General features: G+C 35.9%; 2 protein-coding genes across 3 annotated transcripts; both read left to right on the top strand.

Annotated features, from left to right (window-relative positions):
• Positions 1-372: 372 nt before the first annotated feature.
• LOC113769887 (probable leucine-rich repeat receptor-like serine/threonine-protein kinase At3g14840) lies at positions 373-5,924 on the top strand. 2 transcript variants are annotated; one of them, XM_027314205.1, is made up of 13 exons: positions 373-435; positions 828-893; positions 1,132-1,197; positions 1,285-1,320; positions 1,453-1,493; positions 1,882-2,261; positions 2,414-2,609; positions 2,902-3,033; positions 3,734-3,852; positions 3,965-4,175; positions 4,526-4,763; positions 4,938-5,094; positions 5,401-5,924. In XM_027314205.1, coding segments are annotated over exons 1-13 (2,025 nt in total). In that variant the 5' UTR covers positions 373-433; the 3' UTR covers positions 5,782-5,924. The 2 variants fall into 2 exon arrangements, with proteins under 2 accessions (XP_027170006.1, XP_027170007.1); XM_027314206.1 differs by lacking the exon at positions 2,902-3,033.
• A 4,491-nt stretch (positions 5,925-10,415) lies between these two features.
• Positions 10,416-19,484, top strand: LOC113770242 (probable leucine-rich repeat receptor-like serine/threonine-protein kinase At3g14840). Its single transcript, XM_027314650.1, has 25 exons — positions 10,416-10,463; positions 10,576-10,662; positions 10,787-10,958; positions 11,580-11,651; positions 11,774-11,842; positions 11,957-12,028; positions 12,133-12,204; positions 12,337-12,408; positions 12,520-12,591; positions 12,699-12,770; positions 12,866-12,937; positions 13,024-13,095; positions 13,924-13,995; positions 14,125-14,193; positions 14,773-14,838; positions 14,926-14,961; positions 15,099-15,139; positions 15,970-16,352; positions 16,571-16,766; positions 17,164-17,295; positions 17,501-17,619; positions 17,739-17,949; positions 18,057-18,294; positions 18,537-18,687; positions 18,972-19,484. The coding sequence occupies exons 2-25, from the start codon at positions 10,584-10,586 to the stop codon at positions 19,356-19,358; spliced, it is 2,997 nt and encodes a 998-aa protein (XP_027170451.1). The 5' UTR covers positions 10,416-10,463; positions 10,576-10,583; the 3' UTR covers positions 19,359-19,484.
• The last annotated feature ends 192 nt before the right edge of the window (positions 19,485-19,676 follow it).

Below are 19,676 nucleotides of genomic sequence, written 5' to 3'. Positions count from 1 at the left end.
AGGGTTCTTGAGAATTGTAATAACCTCTCCTTTGTCCTGTTGGTGATGACACAGAATAATTTTGTAATACTTCCTACTTTTAAATTACAATGGCATTCAGCTTAATTGTTTGTCTGGGTCATTTTCCATGTCAAATATTTAAAGGGTAATGAGCTAATGGTAAAGCTGAATGTAGGCCACTGTGATTTACCCAAAACATTTAGAGTAGACACATAGAAGGAGAACTAGGCAAACAGAATGTACAGGTTACTACAACCAGGTGGGTAGAAGGTCAGGTCACTTGTATTGATTTGAGGGCATCCCTGATGAACAAAAGTACATCAACAATACCAATTCTGCTACTCACTGCTTATGTTTCTTTTGCAGGGACGTCAGTTTCAACAAAATTAGTGGACAAATTCCAAGAAACTTAGACACTTCAAACACGGTTTTCATGTAAGGAAATTAAGTGCTGAACCTTGATAATAAATGTGTTCACTTTTTCTTTAGTTAGTCTACTAATTCAGCCATGTTAAGAACCAAAAGATAGAACGAGAGCCTGACCTAAGTAGACAACGCTGGACTCCACTTAATGGATACTACTTTAATTGTGGTGGAAAATGCCTTGGAAGTCCTGTCTTTTGGTTAATTCTTTCCTTGGGTTTTGGGGAGGTAGTGACTAGAGTTCAGAAGATGATAGAGGAGAGAACTTTATGGTAGACTAAATTTGCTCCTCAGTCTTTTGTCCTGTAAGATATGACCCAGATGTGGGTAGCGGCCAAAAGTTCATTTGAAGTTTTAGAATGTTTATTGTTAGCTTTCTAATCCATGAATGTTGGTTTTGATAGGTACCTCACAGGAAACAACATCATGGGATCTATCCCTGACGGGATGCTCAATAGCAGAGTGTATAGGTAAGTTGGTCTTACAACGGAAATGTTCTAGCAAATTAATATAGTCCTTGCTTTTCCGAAATCGAAGTTTCACTTCAAAGACACCAAGAAAAATAAAAAAAATGACAAGTGCTATGACAGAATAAATAAAATTTCTTCACTTGCATACCTGGTTATATCTTCTTACAGGAATAAAATAGTTCTTCTTTTTATTGTATGTTGCATGTTATGATTTCTCGGGTTTTGATGTTGTATCCAGAGACGTTTCATACAACAATTTTACTCCTTCAAATTCAGGATCCTCGAGTTGCCAAGCCACGAACTTGTGAGATTATATTTACTTCTATTAAAGTAACAATTGTCCGACCAAGTTTTCTGTATTTAATTGACAAGTGCAGTAAATCTTTATCAGGAACTTATTCGCTAGCTCTTGGAAGAACAACAAATCGTAAGTCCTGCACCATGTAGATTTGCTAAATGCTTAAAATGTGACGAAGGTTTGTTTCCTGATTAATTAAATTCTGAAATACCACATACTCCATGTCATGCTGATTATTTCTAACATTGTATTGATTTTCAGGATCACGTTTCCATGCTTGCAGAGTTTCCAATGTCAGCAAAGTGAGTTTACTTAATTTCATATCATTTGGATTGTTTGGGCATGCAGTCGTGGTCCATCTATCCTGTTTAGTACCATATGACATACTTTATTTACTTGAGAACAAATTGCTTCCTTCCGTGCCACTAGTACTTGGAGAAGTAAAACTGAGGCAAGTCTCTTCATGACTACTGAGGCGTATTGAGCCTGGACTATTACTCAAGCTACTATTATGATTTAAATGGTTGTCCGTTTATCGAATCTATATGTAAGAGTAACGATAGGTGTATTCACTGACTAAAAAATGTTGCTTCTTTCAGGATCTAATCATTCTTTTTGATGCCTCTGCTATCTTTCATTAAAATTTCCTATTTTGTAGTTGGTAATGAATATTTCCGTTGGTTTCTCCAGACTGGTCCTCTTTACATATAAATTGTGGTGGAAGAGAAGTAAAAATTGGTGATACGAGCTACGAAGACGATTCACAGCCTGGAGGGCCATCAAAATTCTACCAGAGTGGAACGAACTGGGGATTTAGCAGCACTGGTCACTTCATGGATAATAAAAACGAGTCTCTGACATATGTCCTGAGTAATGGTTCAAGATTTTCAGGGAATGACGCAAATGATTTATACTCGGAAGCAAGACTTTCTCCTCTTTCACTGACGTATTATGGGTTCTGTCTGCTAAATGGAAACTACATGGTAAAGCTTCACTTTGCTGAAATCAAGTTTACTGATGATAAAACATACCGCAGCCTCGGAAAGCGCATATTTGATATACACATTCAGGTATTTTTTTGCTTCATGTACTTTCTGGAATGAGTTTTAGATTTTCAAAGCAGTTAATCGACACAGAGATGATGAACTTATAAGCTACAATTAGTTATTTCATGCAAATTCAAGTTTGCACCTTCATTGGGAATTGGTTGATGTTTTTCCAGGGAAAGTTGATCCGGAAAGACTTCAATATTGAGACCACAATAGGTGGCGTCAATAAACCTTTAGTTCTAAACATTCCTGCTGTAGTTATTGACAGTACATTAGAGATCCGCTTCTACTGGGCTGGAAAAGGAACGACTGATATCCCCTACAAGGGAGTGTATGGTCCTCTAATATCTGCCATTTCTGTGGATCACGGTAAGCTTCAAACCTTATAAAGCTTCTAGATTGAAAATTCAAGAATCGAAACAGAGCCATTATTTCTTTTGTTAGATTTGTGAGTGTTTCACAAATGTTTGTTTCTGAACTTTTAGAATGTGTTGAGAAATCGTGGAGAACAATAGAATGTTTTTTTTTTTTTTCATTTCATCTGAACAAATCTGATTTGAAAATCTCACTCCCCTAAATCTTGGGATCATGTTATTTCACCTTATTTTTCAACTTCTTATTATCTTCATTTATTTTCCTTTTCCCCATTCAAATTTTCCAGTACCATCACAACATGGCGTATCAGTAGGTGCCATAGTTGGGATTGTACTTGCAGTTCTGTTTACCGTATCTCTGGTTCTAGCCATACTTGGGTGGAAATTCCGCATGCAACCCAGCCCAACAACGCAGCAAGGTAAAATAAGCTTTTGTTCAAGCAGAATATTGGACGTGGTATTGCGAAACAGGAAATGTAACCCTAGCTTAAGAATTTCCGGCATTAGCAGATAAGTTACTCTATGAGTCCTTGAATTTCGTCCGGAATTTTTAATTGAACTTCAAATTTCGTCAAATTAGTCCTTTTATCTAAAACCTTCCATGCATATACTAAATATGCCACAAGCTTTCGAATGCTAGAAGATTGTAGTGACCGTTCCAAGGAAATGGAATCTTGAGTTACTAACCAGAGGACGTAGAACGGTAGAAAAATTACCAAAGTAGTACTGCAATGACTTCCAAATTGTGCTATCAATATGTAGAAAGTTTCAAATATTAGTGAAGGTAAACACATTCTGTTCAAACCTAAATATAAACTTTTAACTGCAGCCAAGGACATATAGCCACATCTAATAAACTTTGACAAATTACCGGGCCTTTTATTCTCCTAATGACTGTATTCACAGTCATAACGGTTTTAAAATTTCACACACTTCTTTAGTAATTCATTTTATTCGATGGTAGACACGCATCCTTGCACGGGATACGGGATCTCAGGGGAAATAAGTTCTTGGAAGTTGAGATGTACTATTCACTTTCCTGCATTTATAGCGAAAATTGTGTGTCAAATTTCAAATGTGTAGTGAATTTGCTCTAACTCATATCAGTTTTTTTGGCAGATGTAAGAGGTCTAGATCAACAAACAGGATCATTCACCCTGAGACAAATCAAGTACGCAACAAACAACTTTGATTCTTCCAATATAATTGGAAAAGGTGGTTTTGGTTCTGTCTACAAGGTAACTCAAACCGTGGCATACTTCCCAAATTCTTCATGTAGAGAAACTTGTGCTCAAGTGCATTCTAGACATCTGATATTACATTTGTTATGACATCACATCTTAATTGAAGGGAAATCTGTCTGACGGAACCATCATTGCGGTAAAGCAGCTTTCTTCCAAATCGACCCAAGGAAACCGTGAATTTCTGAATGAAATAGGCGTGATTTCTGCTGTACAACACCCTAATCTCGTAAAGCTCTATGGATGCTGCGTCGAGGGAGACCAATTGTTGCTTGTATACGAGTACATGGAAAATAACAGCCTTGGTCGTGCATTGTTTGGTAAGCTAAAATTGCATTTGTTTTTGTATATGCTTTGGTAATCGCACCTTCAAAATCAAAATATGCACATGTATTGGAATGAGTTGTATGTAGATATTATTTGATATGCATTTGAATTTCATACTAAAGATCAATAGGAATAGAATTAATTAGATTAGATTAGTTATCCAATTCAAATAGTGTCTAGGTTCTGTGTAACTTGCATTCCTGTGTGAGTATAGTTGGCGTATCATTGTAAATTCTTGAGAAAAACAGAAATATTTTCCCAAATCTTTTCCTTCTATGTTATAGCATGTAAGTGTGGGTAATGCTGATTTTTCCATAACAATGGCACACCTCTTAACTTACAGGTCTTGAAGAGCACCAGTTGGAATTAGATTGGCCAACAAGGCGTAAGATCTGTGTTGGTATAGCAAGAGGTTTGGCCTATCTCCATGGAGAATCGAGGTTGAAGATTGTCCATAGAGACATCAAAGCCAGCAATGTGCTACTTGATAAGGAGCTAAATCCTAAGATATCAGATTTTGGCCTGGCGAGGCTTCATGAAGACGAAGACACCCATATAAGTACCCGCGTTGCTGGAACCTTGTGAGTCCAAGCATGCAATTCTCTTTTTGGGAAGGGCTTAGTATGATTGGAGTCCTATGGGTGCCCCAGAAACATATCAATCTGTTTACAGTTTTTTTTTTTTTTTTTCATTTTCTTTTATGGGAGAACATGGTCTTGATTTGATTTGCTGATGTTGGATGGGTTATTTTTCAGTGGATATATGGCACCTGAATATGCAATGAGAGGCTACTTAACTGACAAAGCAGATGTCTATAGCTTTGGAGTTGTTCTTCTGGAAATTGTCAGCGGAAAGAGCAACGCTGGTTTTAAACCAAAGGAGGAGGAGGAGTACTTGAATCTTCTCGACTGGGTAACTGCATTTTCTTTCCCTCTTGAGTTACCTGTTACTTAGAATTTCTTGATTTAAGAATTCTTCATCTTCGTGCTTTTTTTTTTTTTTAATTGGTTTGCTTAAGTATGTGGTGTACAGCAACGGTGAGACCTGAGGCTCCTCCTTCCTGACATCTAATATCAATATGCTTTAGTTTGATGCTTTTATGTGCTAAATATTTTGATGCATCAGAAGAATTTAAGCCATCTGCAGGACAGCCCTCTCATTTCTTATAAGCTCAATATGTTTGCGCTGATATTCCAGCATGTTCTTTCTTTGATGCAGGCTCATCTCTTGAAGAAGGAAATAAAATTGATGGAACTAGTTGATTCCAGATTGGGACCAGACGTCAACGAAAATGAGATCATGTTGACAATTGAAATAGCCCTGCTTTGCACCAGTATATCTCCGGCCGCTAGGCCTAGTATGTCAACAGTGGTGAGCATGCTAGAAGGAAGAGTAGAGGATCAAAAGTCGATTCTAGACTCGAGTGCATGGAGTGCCAGTGTGAAGGAAATCAGTGATGAGCAATACCTGCTATCAACTTTCGATGAGAGCCAGCCGCAGAGCACGTCAAGTGACCTGCCATTTACTGCATCTTCAACATCTGCTTCTGATTTATACCCCATCAGTCTAGAGACTGGTTTTCTGGACGACGAGTCATGAGGAAATTGTCATCTGCGACTGCCGAAATATTTTGGTAGTATATATTTAAATCGCTTCCTGTTGTTGTGGGAACAAAAAATAATTGTAGATTTTACATTAACAGTTTACCAATTTGCACAACCTCATTAGTGGAGTTGTCTCTACCACCCTGAAGTTTAGAACTCTTAGATCCAGCAATTAAGGGTGGAAAAGGTTGTGAGGAGAGGTGGGACGTAAAAAAATAAAAAAATTTAAAAAAAATTGAATGCAATTACCTTAATTCTAACACTTAAAAGAAGAGGAAAATAAATAGAAAGAGACATCTAATCCTTGCGAACTATGATGAGTAAACGCAAATATTCTATTCTGGTTGTAAGGTTTTTATTACAAACAAATTGGTAAACATATTTTAGTGATGAATATTATGGTTTTATATTAGGGAGGGAATTTTATTCCATTAAAAATTAACGAGGAATTGTTTAAAATCTATTTATACGTAAAGGAAACAAAAAAAAAAGAAAAAAAAAGAGGTGGAATACTGCATCAACTCTCATTCTGGGATCCTGAAATCTCAAAATAATTGGTAAGTTTTGGGATCCTGAAATCTCAAAATAATTCTCTTTTACAGACCTCAAACAGTAAGTCAACGATATTTTGGGTTCCCGCTTTCCACGCTCAGTCTAGCAGCTTCGCAAGCCGGCCGGGGCCAATGCCATGCATGGTGTCGGCATTCTGCCTCGTCTACATTCTTACAATCAATACAAGCATTTTGATTCTTTCAGTGGCATTTCAAAATATTATTAATTGCAGCTCCACACAAATCCCAGTCCTGCAATTAACGAGACGACGACCTTTGGATGATAGATGTTCTTGTGATTTGAGAAATCTGATTGATGATGATCAGTTTATACTACTGTAATTCGTCAAAAGTAAATTAAAATTGATGTGCGTGTGAACTAATCTTGGTTTCTTGATAAAAGTGAGGATTATATGGTGAAAAAGATGGGTATTTTATGCTTAGTCTTTCCATGCAATTATTTGGGGTATTTACATAGTAGTAACGATGATTGGAAACAAAGTTCATGAAAGGAAGAATGATATGTACCACTCAGCTTATTCTCAAATGCCCCACATGATAATGGATAGTTCAGGCGAATATAAATGCCAAGACTTTTATTAGTCCAGAGTAAAACTCTATCCATTCATACAGCATCTGAACAAAGTCACCAAAACCGGAAGACTATTTGTTACGGCTCTCAAAATTTCCGTACAGTGTGTATTGTTCGACTGCTCACGGTCAAATTCTTTTCTATTGCTTTGTAAAACCATCATGTTGCAATTAAAATTGTTAGTCGTCTCAAGAGCTAAGATCAAGTAAAGAAAAAGGGAAAAAAGAAGATATATAAATAAGAACTTCATGTGATTTGAAAAGCTACACAAAATTACTCATGGTTTGCAGTAAAGTGTTAAAATAACAGAATATGCATTTCATGACGGGGAATTAACTAAAATATCAAAAGTACTCGTATATAAAGTTAGAAATTATTTATTAACTACAGAAGGGGATTAGTTGGTAAAACACTAAATCATAAGAATGTTACATATATGGTAAATCACAAAACCGTAGGGGGTTTAAGTGGCATGTATATTATGTTTATATATTTTGGTCATTTCAACCATTTTAGTGTTTAAACACGGATCATCTCGATATTTCTGTGGATTTCGTTGCAGAGGTCCATTTCCATCATCTTAACACTTTAGTTCAAACTATCTGGAGGTTATGTATAGTTTTTAAAATCGCAAGAAAGTTACGTGAAAAATCACTAAATCACAGGAAATAAAGTGTATTTTACCCTAAATAAAAAATAAAACGAGAGGAAGCTGCATGCAAACCGATGAGCATACAATCAAGTTGGTATATTTTGTTCGCCAGTAATTGGTGCTGGCGTACCAGGAGCTCTACCTGGTTTCGATCAGCAATTTAATGGAGGCACCAATTAACCGCTTCCAGATTGCTATCTAATTTATTAGTCTTTGAAATTAGGTTGCTACTAAATGCATCCTTACCTGTGGAATAGCGACTGATGGAGAGATTCATCCATCGGCCAAGTTACGTTGTTGTCGTGACTTTTGACTGATTCGCATGTCATAAATTCCATTGTGGGAAAACCTCTCGAGATTTATTACTACTTAATGCCAATCTGCCGGAAAACCTGTTGGCATGCTCCTTTATGCCTTGAGTATTTCGTTAGTTCTAGAACCAAATAACAGCCTAACTTAGTGGCCCCAGTACATCAAGCGGAAACTCGAGCTTTTAAAAGGCAAGAGTGTTGGGTATGGTGTTTTTATATCAATCCAAACAAGTCAAAAGCCTTGAGGCGTGAGGTTAAGTCTTTACAAATTTTGATTGATATTTAAAAATAAAAATTACAATAACATTATATAAATTACAAAATATACATGTAAAGGTTACTAGTAAATATAAAATTTTGATAAAATTAAGAAGAAGTACAAGAAATTATTATTGTCTAACAAGTAAAATTATAATATAACAAGTATAACTTGAACCCGTATATTAATTAATCACCTAGAGTCGTGTTAGCATAAAATAAACATATCTTGGTATTAAACGAAAAGAGAAAAAGAAAGGAAACAAAGTATTTTTATTTTGTATTTAACCCAAACAATTTCCAAAGAGAAAATCATGGACTTCTTCTTAAAAAATGAGAAAATAACAAGAAGGGCAGAAAAACAAGGGTAGGATGAAAGATTAGCAAACTCAAAGTTGAAAGTTAAAAAAATAAAATAAAAAAATGCCAAACTCCCAATACCCAAAACACTTGAGCATTTGCTCCGTGCTGTGGGGTAAATACCCAACAATACTTATGCCCCATTTGATTGCTCCAAGCATTTGGAGCTCTCCTTGAAACACCTTTTAAAATACTGAGCAAAGATTCTCAAAACATATCATGAAGATTTTGTCCAAGAAAAAAAAATGAAGATCTTTGAGAATTTGCCATAATTGTAATGGGGTTAAACTATGGGGAACTATCAGCCAATAATAATAATAATAATAACTCAATAATAATAATAATAACTGATGGAGTTAATTTCAGAAACCTCCCCTGAGGTTTATCATAATATCACCTAGTATCTTTAAAGTTTTAGAAATCTCACATGGCTCTCCTTGAATGATAATTTGTGTAACATTATTGTCGCCCTTTATGTATAAAAGTAATCTTAAAAAATGCATTTGAGGAGAGAGATTATATTATCCTTCCACTTTTATCCTTGTGCAAATTGATTTATGAATTTTGAAATATGACAAAAAACACAAATAAGATGGAATATTAAATTTAGAATATGAGAAGGTGCAAGTGCAATAAGGAGGAACAACGAGGAAATTAAACATTATAAAAAGACAAAAATTTCAAGAGATTTCTCGCAACAAGGAGGAAATTTAAGAGTAAAGATTTCGTAGTAAAGAAACACAAAAATTTTGCCGCAAAAAGGGAAATTAGAATAAAAATTTTAGGAGATCAATTGTGGCAATGACGAACATTAGAAGCAAAGATTTTTGAATAGGTTGTGGCAAGGACGAGCATTAAAAGTAAAGATTTTTGCAACAAAGAGGGAGAAAAATATTTTAGATAGCATTCTTGTTATTTGTTTTTAGATATTTTTGCTTATAGATTTTTTTAAAAATCTTTTCCCAACCTTTTGCTACTTAAAAAAGTAGGAAAACATTGGGGGTAACCTTCTTGTAGAGCTGTTAAACGAACCAAGCTGTTCGGTAGCTCGGTTCGTTTCGGCTCGTTCGTGTTCGTGAAAGGCTCGTTCGAAATTTTAAACGAACCGAGTTCGAACGAATTTTTTTGTTCGATTAATAATCGAGCGAACACGAGCATGTTCGCGAGTTTTAACGAACGTTCGCGAACATAGACATAATTATCATTTAACAAATTTTAGGGTTAATTTTATGGCTGGACTTTTATATTTGGAGGGCAAATTTCTTTGTTTTATTTGTTGTTTTTATGTTAATGTTAGTTATATAGTTAATGAATAATAGAATTTAGTCACTTAGTGCTTTAATTATTTTTTAGAATGATTAATAATTTGCATGGCATATTTAAGGCATAAAATAATTTGGATTCGAGCATTTCGAACATGTTCGCGAACGGCTCGTTTATGTTAAACGAGCCGAACTCGAACTCGAACTCGAACACGAATTTTACTTAACGAACCGAACACGAACACAGGTTTGGAGTTCGAAAATTAACGAACGAACACGAACGTTGTTCGAACTGCTTAACGAACAGAACTCAAACATGAGATACTCGGTTCGATTCGGTTCGTTTACAGCTCTAACTTCTTGTCATTTCAACGTCTCTAATTGGGACATCTAATCACATCATATTAATTGATAGGAGAGGTAATTAAGATTTTTGAAAGTACCAGGTGATATTAGGATGAATCTCGGGGCAGGTTTCTGAAATTAACCCTAACTGACGATCCAATAAAATATCTGATCGATGATGAACAACCTCACAATTTATAAAGAAAGGTCATATATGTGCTTTCATTTTTTTTAAAAAAAAAAATTTTCTATTTCAAAGAATCATGCATGTAATTCTGCTTTCATCATTTCTGAGGTATACGAGTCCCAAGTCCACGCTTTCACTGTCAAGCTCCAAGATAAATTGGTATCTCCATGGTGTCCATGAAATTCTCAATCACCGTCCTTATTTCTTGATCATCAGTTATCTCTTCTTTGGTATTACATAATCAATAGTCTTATCTCTTTCCCTTAAACAGCTCTGAACATGTTCTTCGCCCGGGTAGCATTTCTCCTTGCTTTAGCAGTTCTCCTTGCTTCTGGAGCCACTCTTCCTCCTGATGAAGGTGCTTATACAGTACCATATTCAGTCTAAGGACAAAAGATTTTTTTTCTTCTCTGGGCATGGGAAAAGATAAAAGCAGAATCCTTAATGGTTATTTTCTGTTTCTGTTTGTTTGTTTCTCGTAGTGAGAGCTTTGCAGCAAATTGCTGGGACATTAAGGAAGACGGACTGGAATTTCAGTGTGGATCCATGCAGTGGACAGCAAAACTGGAGTACTCCTAATCCCATAGAAACTCAGAATGCGGTTACTTGTGATTGTTCCTTCTTCAATCACACAGTTTGCCATGTTGTCAGCATGTAAAGTTTATTCTCTCGTACTCAAATCATTAATCCTCTGTTGAAGTGCTGATACGTCTTCATTGGTTGTATTTTTATTTCAGATTTGAACACTGGTTTGTTTTGGTTTCTGATGTGAAGATGATTTTGTCTTCGCTGACTGGCCTGATAAATTTTGCAGAATTATGTGATTTTACAGCATTTTGGAGCTAAAGTCCATATGTTCAGCTCCGGGCAAAAATTTTTTTTTAAAAAAGTTATATACGTACCACCTAGTTCTATACCACACACACACACACACACACACACACACATATATATATATGTTTGTATGTATGTATATATATATGTTTGTATGTATATGTATATAAAAGAAACCAACTAAACGATCGAGATGTCCTGCAGAACTAGTTCTGTTAAACTTAGAAAAAAAAATCCAGTTAAAAAATAACTCCCCAAATCCAAACGGAGTCATTTAGCAGGAAAACTAATCACTAATAGTACGGACAGTTCTCTATATATGAAGAAATTTCGCAAACAAAGTGTCAAATTCCATGAAGATACTATAAACTATAAACTCCTCTGCTGTATGTTCTGTTATGTAATTCACTTCAATTAATGACTATCTTTTCCAAAATGCAGAATACTCAAAGCTCAGAATCTTCCGGGATCATTGCCGCCAGAATTGATCAAGCTCCCGTATCTCCGAGAAATGTGAATATGGCGGCCCTTACATTAATTACTGTGGATTAAAATCTTAAAGAAAAGAATGCAAACCCATGAAAAAAGATAAAATCTTTATCTAACTCAAATTGTCACTATGTAAATTTTTGTAGTGATCTAACACGCAACTACCTTAATGGTACAATACCACGGGAATGGGGTTCCATGCAACTTGTAAACATGTATGTTTTGCATCTTTCACTTCTTTCCTGTCCCTTTTTTTTTTTCCTGTGAAAAAGGTCTTTTTACCCCACCTTTTGTAAGGGCTAAAATGTGGCTAGGTTTGTTCACTGCAGTTCCCTGCTTGGAAACCGTATATCAGGGTCATTGCCAAAAGAACTTGGAAATATCAGCACATTAGTCAATCTGTAAGAATCTGTCATTGATTTCTCTCATTCCTCGTCATGTACTCTGTATTTCCTGTACTGTGTGATCAAAGTTGATTTTTTTTTTTTGTTTGAATTGTGAATAGAACTGTTGAATTCAATCAGTTGTCTGAAACTATTCCTCCAGAGCTTGGGAATCTCACTCTCATAGAAAAAATGTAAGACCCTTCAAATATATCGAGTTGTTATGCTTTATGTTCGACAATCATGTTGCTTTTCTTTTATTGGAATGGATATCAAGAACTAACAAATGTTCATTTTTTATTGTTCTAAACCCCTGACATTCTAAGACATTTAACCTCAAACAATTTCACTGGCAAGTTGCCTGGAACGCTAGCTAGGTTGACCACTTTGAAGGACTTGTGAGTTCCTCTTTCTGACTTTCACATTTCACAAGTGGATCAGAGTTTTCTGATATATTTCTGACTTCAATTTAGATACTGATTCCTGATGAATTTGTTTGGAAAACACAGTCGCATTGGCGAGAACCAGTTCCTAGGAAGTATACCTAATTTCATTCAGAGTTGGACAAACCTTGAGAAACTGTGAGACCTTGAGCCCTTTTTGATATTGCAACATTTTAATTTTCTTTACAACTTCTTTTCCACCATGTTTTGTTGATTATTGTGCAACTAATTTCTTGTGATGGCAGAGTGATACAGGCTAGTGGTCTAAGTGGGCCAATGCCATCTGGCATCGCTTCCTTGACAAAATTAACTGACCTGTGAGTTCATGTTTTTGTACTTTTCACTATGAGTAGTAAGCGTTTAAACAATATAATCTGTTGAAGTTTTGTTCTCTTTGACTTAATACAAACAGGAGAATCAGTGATTTGAACGGAAATGACACAAATTTTCCCCCACTTAGTGCGGCAACTAATATGAAGACGCTGTGAGTCCCACAAAATTCTGTTGAACTCTCAAGGGAGAACACCCATTATTTTGCTCTGACTTGATGCGGAGTTTGTCTTTTTATAGGATATTAAGGAGTTGCAATATTGTTGGGCAGCTACCAGGGTTTCTTGGCTCATTTAAAAAATTGAAACTCTTGTGAGTAGATTTAGTTCCTTATTCTCAAGTTCAATATGTGATGTTGCTATACAACTTCTGCCACACAACGTGCATACATTGTGCTTGCATTTGCAAATATATGACCCACATTGAACCCGATAGTAGAAAACTGTTGACCTGCATTTGTCTGTTGCAAGTTATGTCAAAAAGAACACCAATAGTTGATACATAAAGGAGAAGAGCTCTACTGCAGTAGTGTATATCATCTTGTACAGCATATTGGACACCCAGGAGGGCAAATAGATTCAGAATTTCAACCTGCTCCGTGTAAGAGTTTGTCCTAGCTAAGAAGTAATAGTTGGGAGGTGCTAAAACAAATAATTTACAAAATTTTCAAATTATCTATTATTATCTTTTGAACCATCATTCCTGGGGTGACTGTTGAGCAAATTGCAATGAGATACCAGTGAAATTGGTGAGCTTGCAGATGATAAGAGGCAAGACAGATTGATAACAGGCAATATAGACTTATTGGGAACTTTGGTGAGAAGAATAGAAGTTAATATGTTCCCTCAATGTTAAAGGTAGTATCCACAAAGAACTAATGAAAAGTACAGATGAGTTGCTGAGGCATAAACATCGTACACCAATACATGCACCTTTAAGGAAAAGGATATATCTACTTGTGCTTTAACTGATTAAACAGCGTTAAATGAAGTGGAATGCTGGCCAACCACAAAATTATCTGGGTAAAAAACGTAAATATGTGTTTGAGGCTGCTCCTTACAGAAGAACTGCTTTGACTAGATTAAAAGAACATTTTTCCTTGCCTCTTTTAAAACCTGCATAGTTATCTTTCTTTTGCAGGGACCTCAGTTTTAATAAATTAAGTGGACCTATTCCAAGGACCTTGTTTGGTCTACCAAAGATCGAAAATATGTAAGAATGTTGATCACTGTTGCTGGATTGATAAGTCTTACTACTGAAACTAGTCTATAGCTGAAAAGTTGCTTGTACAATGTAGGAAACAGGTAAGATTTGCTAATCTATGAATGCTGATTTTTCTAGTTATCTGACTGGGAACTTCCTCACTGGAGCAGTGCCGGACTGGATGCTGACAAAAGGCCAAGTCCGTATGTGAGTTCGTTTTCAAAGATTAGTGAAGTAAAAAATGTCATGGTTGTTTAATGGAGCATGGTTTCGGTAGCATCTCACGTGGTTAATCAAGTATGCGTATCATAAGTTTCTTTTACAGTGAACTCACCTTTTACTGCAGAAAAACAAAAAGCAAGACCCTTGTGTTTGTTATCTCACTCTGATCATTCATCAATAAATTGTGTTGTCCAGTATCTAGTTCTTTCAGTGAATGATTATTATTCTGTTTAGAAGTGCTACTTCTTTTTCCTTTCGTTTTCATTCTCATGTCCCACATTGTAACCTAATATGGCTTCTGATGTTGAAGCAGCTTGCTAACTGACAATTTATCATTTTTGAGTCTGAATTGAAGGACTGCTAAGGATTTCCTATGTTTTTGTTTGGTTTTACTTATCATCATATTTTAACTAGGTGGAAATAACTAGAGTGCTTATTATATAACTACTCAGCAAAATACAAATGGTAAAGACTGAAATGAAAATTTTCTTTAAAGGGAACAGAAGACAAGGTGTATATGCATTCTTTAACTGATTATTGATCATGTCGTGAATTTTGATTCAGTGATCTTTCATACAACAATTTTACCAAAAGCTCTGGAGCGTCCGATTGTCAACCGACCGGAAACTTGTGAGCTTACGTTCATTTCTTTGAAAGTAATAGTTCTAATCTCAAGTTTCTGTAAGCTATCTAACATTTGAAGCTAATTGTTATCAGAAACTTGTTTGCAAGCTCCTCAAAAGGCAACACACCGTAAGTTTTCAATGTAACTATTTTATAATGCTACCAATTCCAGTAGATAAAGTAATGGACATAATCTCCTTCTTAATATACAACTCGAATCTCCACATGATGCAAACTAATAGTGGATAATTGCATTGTTTTTTCAGAGGCATTGTCTCATGCTTAAGGAGCTTCAGCTGTCCAGAGAGTAAGTCATCCTTGATTGACTGCTCTTGGATTTTAATAGTTTATGAATCACTTGAAAGAGTGTTGAACTCTCTAGAGAAGGCCAATAAGTTTAGACTTGAGCTAATAGTTATTATCAGATGTAGATCTAAAGAAATTGACAAAGTTGGAGTGAAAATATTGGACTCAATTCACTTGGTTTTTGAGTTTATTCCTGAGTGATAAGTTACAATCATTTTGACAATCAAACAGCTACTAATTGCATCCAACAGCTATTGACCATGTATATTCTAGACCTGAACATCTTAGCTCCGGGAAACTTTGAAGTTTAATGGATTCCTGAATTTTGAATTCCTTGAATGAGTGTCTAGACATTCAGGATCTGGTGGTATAGCATTTATAGTTGACCAAAAAACTAGCTGACTTATATATAAAGCCTTCAACTTGAGCAAATTAGATTCATTATTCTGATCTGACAACTAATTGTACATTTACTTGCTCAGGCTATTGGTTTTCATTTCACATCTTATTACATTTCTATTTTACAGCATAAATCGCTTTTTCCTTTCCTTGTCAAGCAAACAACTGGAGTACCACCAATTCAGAAAGATGGTGAAATATGCATGTGTACTAACTTGGTGTTATAACGCTGATATTCCTTGCCTATCTGTTTTCTTCTTGGTTCCTTTGCTTTACAATTGCATTCATTTTTCTATATTGATACAAGTGCATAGTATGAATAATACAAGTTTCATTTAGGTGGAATCGTACTTTTCTTTTTAGTTGCACTTTTTCAAATTTTGCTTTCTTTTGTTCCAAATGATAAAAAACTTTGAAATTGCTTTATACTAGGTTGGTACTCTCTCCATATAAATTGTGGTGGAAGAGAAATGAAAGATGATGATGATATAAGTTACGATGACGATATAGAGTCAGGTGGCCCTTCAAATTTTGTCCATAGGTTTCGTAGTAACTGGGCATTTAGCAGCACCGGTAACTTCTTGGATGATGACCGCCCCAGAGATTCCTATATTTGGACAAACAATACAGGCATATCTGGGACCGACTCGGGATTATATACAGAAGCACGACTTTCCCCGCTTTCACTGACATATTATGGTTTCTGTATGCAAAATGGGAATTACACGGTAAACCTTCATTTTGCTGAAATTATGTTTACTGATGACAGAACATATAGTAGTCTGGGGAGGCGCATCTTTGATATATATATTCAGGTATCTTCACACTGTATTTTACTTGTTTCATATATGTGTTTGCAGATTTATTCAAAAGAATCAGGAATTTTTGGATTGAAAAAAAAAAAGAAAAAGAAGCTAGTGACCTTGGCAGAAGTATAGAGTTTGAACTTGTGCAAATTTATTGGTTTACTTCTACCTTAGATATTACACATTTCTGCTTGCTTAACCATGCCTGATTTCTGTCATTAATTCAGGAAAACTTGATGCTGAAAGATTTCAATATTGAGGATGAGGCTGGTGGAGTTAATAGACCTGTTATTAAAAAATTTACTGCAGTAGTAACTGACACCACTTTGGCGATCCGCCTCTTCTGGGCTGGAAAAGGGACAACTGGTATTCCTTTCAGGGGAGTTTATGGTCCTCTGATCTCAGCAATTTCTGTGGATCCTGGTGAGCTTCAAATCGTCTAAAGCTATTATTTTTGGCAAGAGGAAAAATAGAACTTTTTGAGTTGGTCCTAATTTTATAGTTTATTTATGCACACCCAATAAGAGCTTCTGTGGAAAGGAAAATAATAATGCTCTAATGACCAGATGTGTTTTCTTTTCACCAGCCATTACTATGCAGAGGGAATTTTATTTGGGGATGATTATAGTTTTCATGTGATTCTTCATTACAGAACATGAAACCCAGACCTGTTGTGATGTGCACGTATGTTGTTTCCAAAAATAAGTTTTTAGAAATCTTTGAAGAACATGGAGCAAAAATGAAAATTTGCTAGCATTTTACTTCTTTTTTTTTTTTCCCATTAGAGATGGTTGGATAATCTCTCTCTCCCCATATGCAGACTTTAGACCACATGGAAAAAGCTTACCAGCTAGTGCTGTAGCTGCGATTGTAATTGCAATTCTGCTTCTTGCCACAATTTGTGTTCTTTGGTGGAAAGGTTGTCTGTGGTGCAGAGATACCTTGGAAAATGGTAAGTCATCCTATTTTATTCTCAGTGCAATATATTTGTGTTTTCCTTGAGGGTTATTAACCATTAGAAATGTCCAAATGAGAGATGATGAGCAGTAGCTTGGTCTATCTACTGGTTCCAAGTTCGGGGATATTGATTTCTTTGGATTTTCTCAGAATTTATGAATCAGATAAGAGATGCTCTCCCTGATAAGTTCCTTTGGCAGATTTAAAGGGTCTAGACCTACAAACTGGATCGTTCACTCTAAGACAAATTAAAGCTGCTACAAATAATTTTGATGCAGCCAATAAAATTGGAGAAGGTGGCTTTGGTTCTGTCTACAAGGTGACCTATACCCATGGTTATTTTCCCCAAAATTCTAACTTTTTTATAACCGTACTATAACGGACCCATCTTCATTTTCTTTTTAAGGGTTCTAACCTGAGATTTCATCTGTACTAAAGGGTCATCTGGCAGATGGCACTATCATTGCTGTGAAGCAGCTTTCTTCCAAATCAAAGCAAGGGAACCGCGAGTTTGTGAATGAAATAGGCATGATTTCAGCTCTACAACATCCTAACCTTGTGAAGCTCTATGGGTGCTGCGTCGAGGGAAACCAATTATTACTCGTATATGAGTACATGGAGAATAACAGCCTTGCTCGTGCATTGTTTGGTAAACTAATTTGTAATCCAACTACAAAAATCATGTGCAAGTAAAAATTTCATCTGCACTCAAGATAATTTATTTTTCATTCTTTGGATGCACATGGATACCGACAGGTCCTGAAGAACACAAGTTGGAATTAGATTGGCCAACAAGACACAAGATTTCTGTGGGTATAGCAAGAGGTTTGGCTTATCTCCATGAAGAATCAAGGTTGAAGATTGTCCACAGAGATATCAAGGCCACCAATGTGCTACTTGATAAGTATCTAAACCCCAAGATATCTGACTTTGGTCTGGCCAAGCTTGATGATGAAGAAAGCACCCACATTAGTACCCGTATTGCTGGAACCTAGTGAGTGCATGCTCGATACTTTCTTGTGAAAGGCTGTAGCATAATAGTATAATACTCTCTCAAAAGGAAGCTCAGCATTCTTTTTTTTGTTTTTATTTTTGTTCTGTGCCAATATGTGTCCATTTATTGGTAAATGAAATGTATTAGCTATGAACCACCTTTCATACTTGAATAGTTTATGGAGGACGTTTTGGTCATGACTTGTCAATACATATCCTAAATCCATAATTATGATTTTTCAGTGGATATATGGCACCTGAATATGCAATGAGGGGCTACTTAACTGACAAAGCAGATGTTTATAGCTATGGGGTTGTCCTTTTGGAGATTGTCAGCGGAAGGAGTAATGCCAATATCAAACCAAGGCAGGATGGCTTCCATCTTCTTGACTGGGTAGGTTCATTATCTTGTTCTCTTGCTTTTATTTATCTTCTAGGATTTTTGTTGCTTCATTTTGAATACAGCCTAATGTTAGGCATGAGAAATAAGAAGTTTTCATTCTTTGCTAGTAGCTTTGGACCTCATTCTTACAAGATTAGGTATTTCTTGCTGTTATTTGAGAACTGTTGATGCAAATATCTTTTTATCATGTATCACATGAAAGAAAAATTATAATTATACAGGCTTACAAGGATACAATTTCTATCTGCTGAAATCCTAGTTTGCGGTTTCTTTAGGCTAAGCTGCTGAAGGAGGAAGGGAAACTAATGGAACTGGTAGACCCGAGACTCGGATCAAACTTGAATGAGGAGGAGGTTATGCTTACAATTCACATAGCCCTTCTTTGCACCGATGTCTCACCAACCGTTAGACCTGGCATGTCGACGGTGGTTAGCAAGTTGGAAGGGCGAGCAGTTGATGCAGAGCTCCTTTCAGAATTGAGTTTCTCGAGTAACAAGGTTGAGCCCAGCAAGGAGATCACCAATCAGCAACAAGTGCCAAATTCAGATGAGAGCTACGCACAACATGTGTCAATGGAAGTGCCGTTTACTGCATCTTCAACATCGGCGGCAGATTTATATCCAATCAATATCGATTCTGATTATCTGATGAAGAGATTGTGACGCCCATAATTCTGTGCTTTTTGTGTTCCAGTCTTTCCATCCTTCCTCTCTTGTTGAAATATAACTGTAAATCTATACCTATGTGTATATATATACATATCCATATGAATCTATCTCCTTATAAAAGTATTTCATTTCAGTTATGATACTAATTAAATGAATGAAACATTACTAATTGATTCAATTTGTTTCATGGGGATATATATTGTCGGAACGGGAGGACCTCAAGGAAGGCCTTGATGCATCCTTCATTTTTCTTGGTCTTAGGGAGAGTCACAATTTCACGCTAATCGCAATTTTTAGTAATCTTCACTTCTC

Source organism: Coffea eugenioides, chromosome 5, assembly GCF_003713205.1.
Source record: "Coffea eugenioides isolate CCC68of chromosome 5, Ceug_1.0, whole genome shotgun sequence".
In the NCBI taxonomy this organism is placed as follows: domain Eukaryota; kingdom Viridiplantae; phylum Streptophyta; class Magnoliopsida; order Gentianales; family Rubiaceae; genus Coffea; species Coffea eugenioides.
Note: the sequence above shows the minus strand (reverse complement) of the source record. Positions and strands in the feature narration are given on the sequence as shown.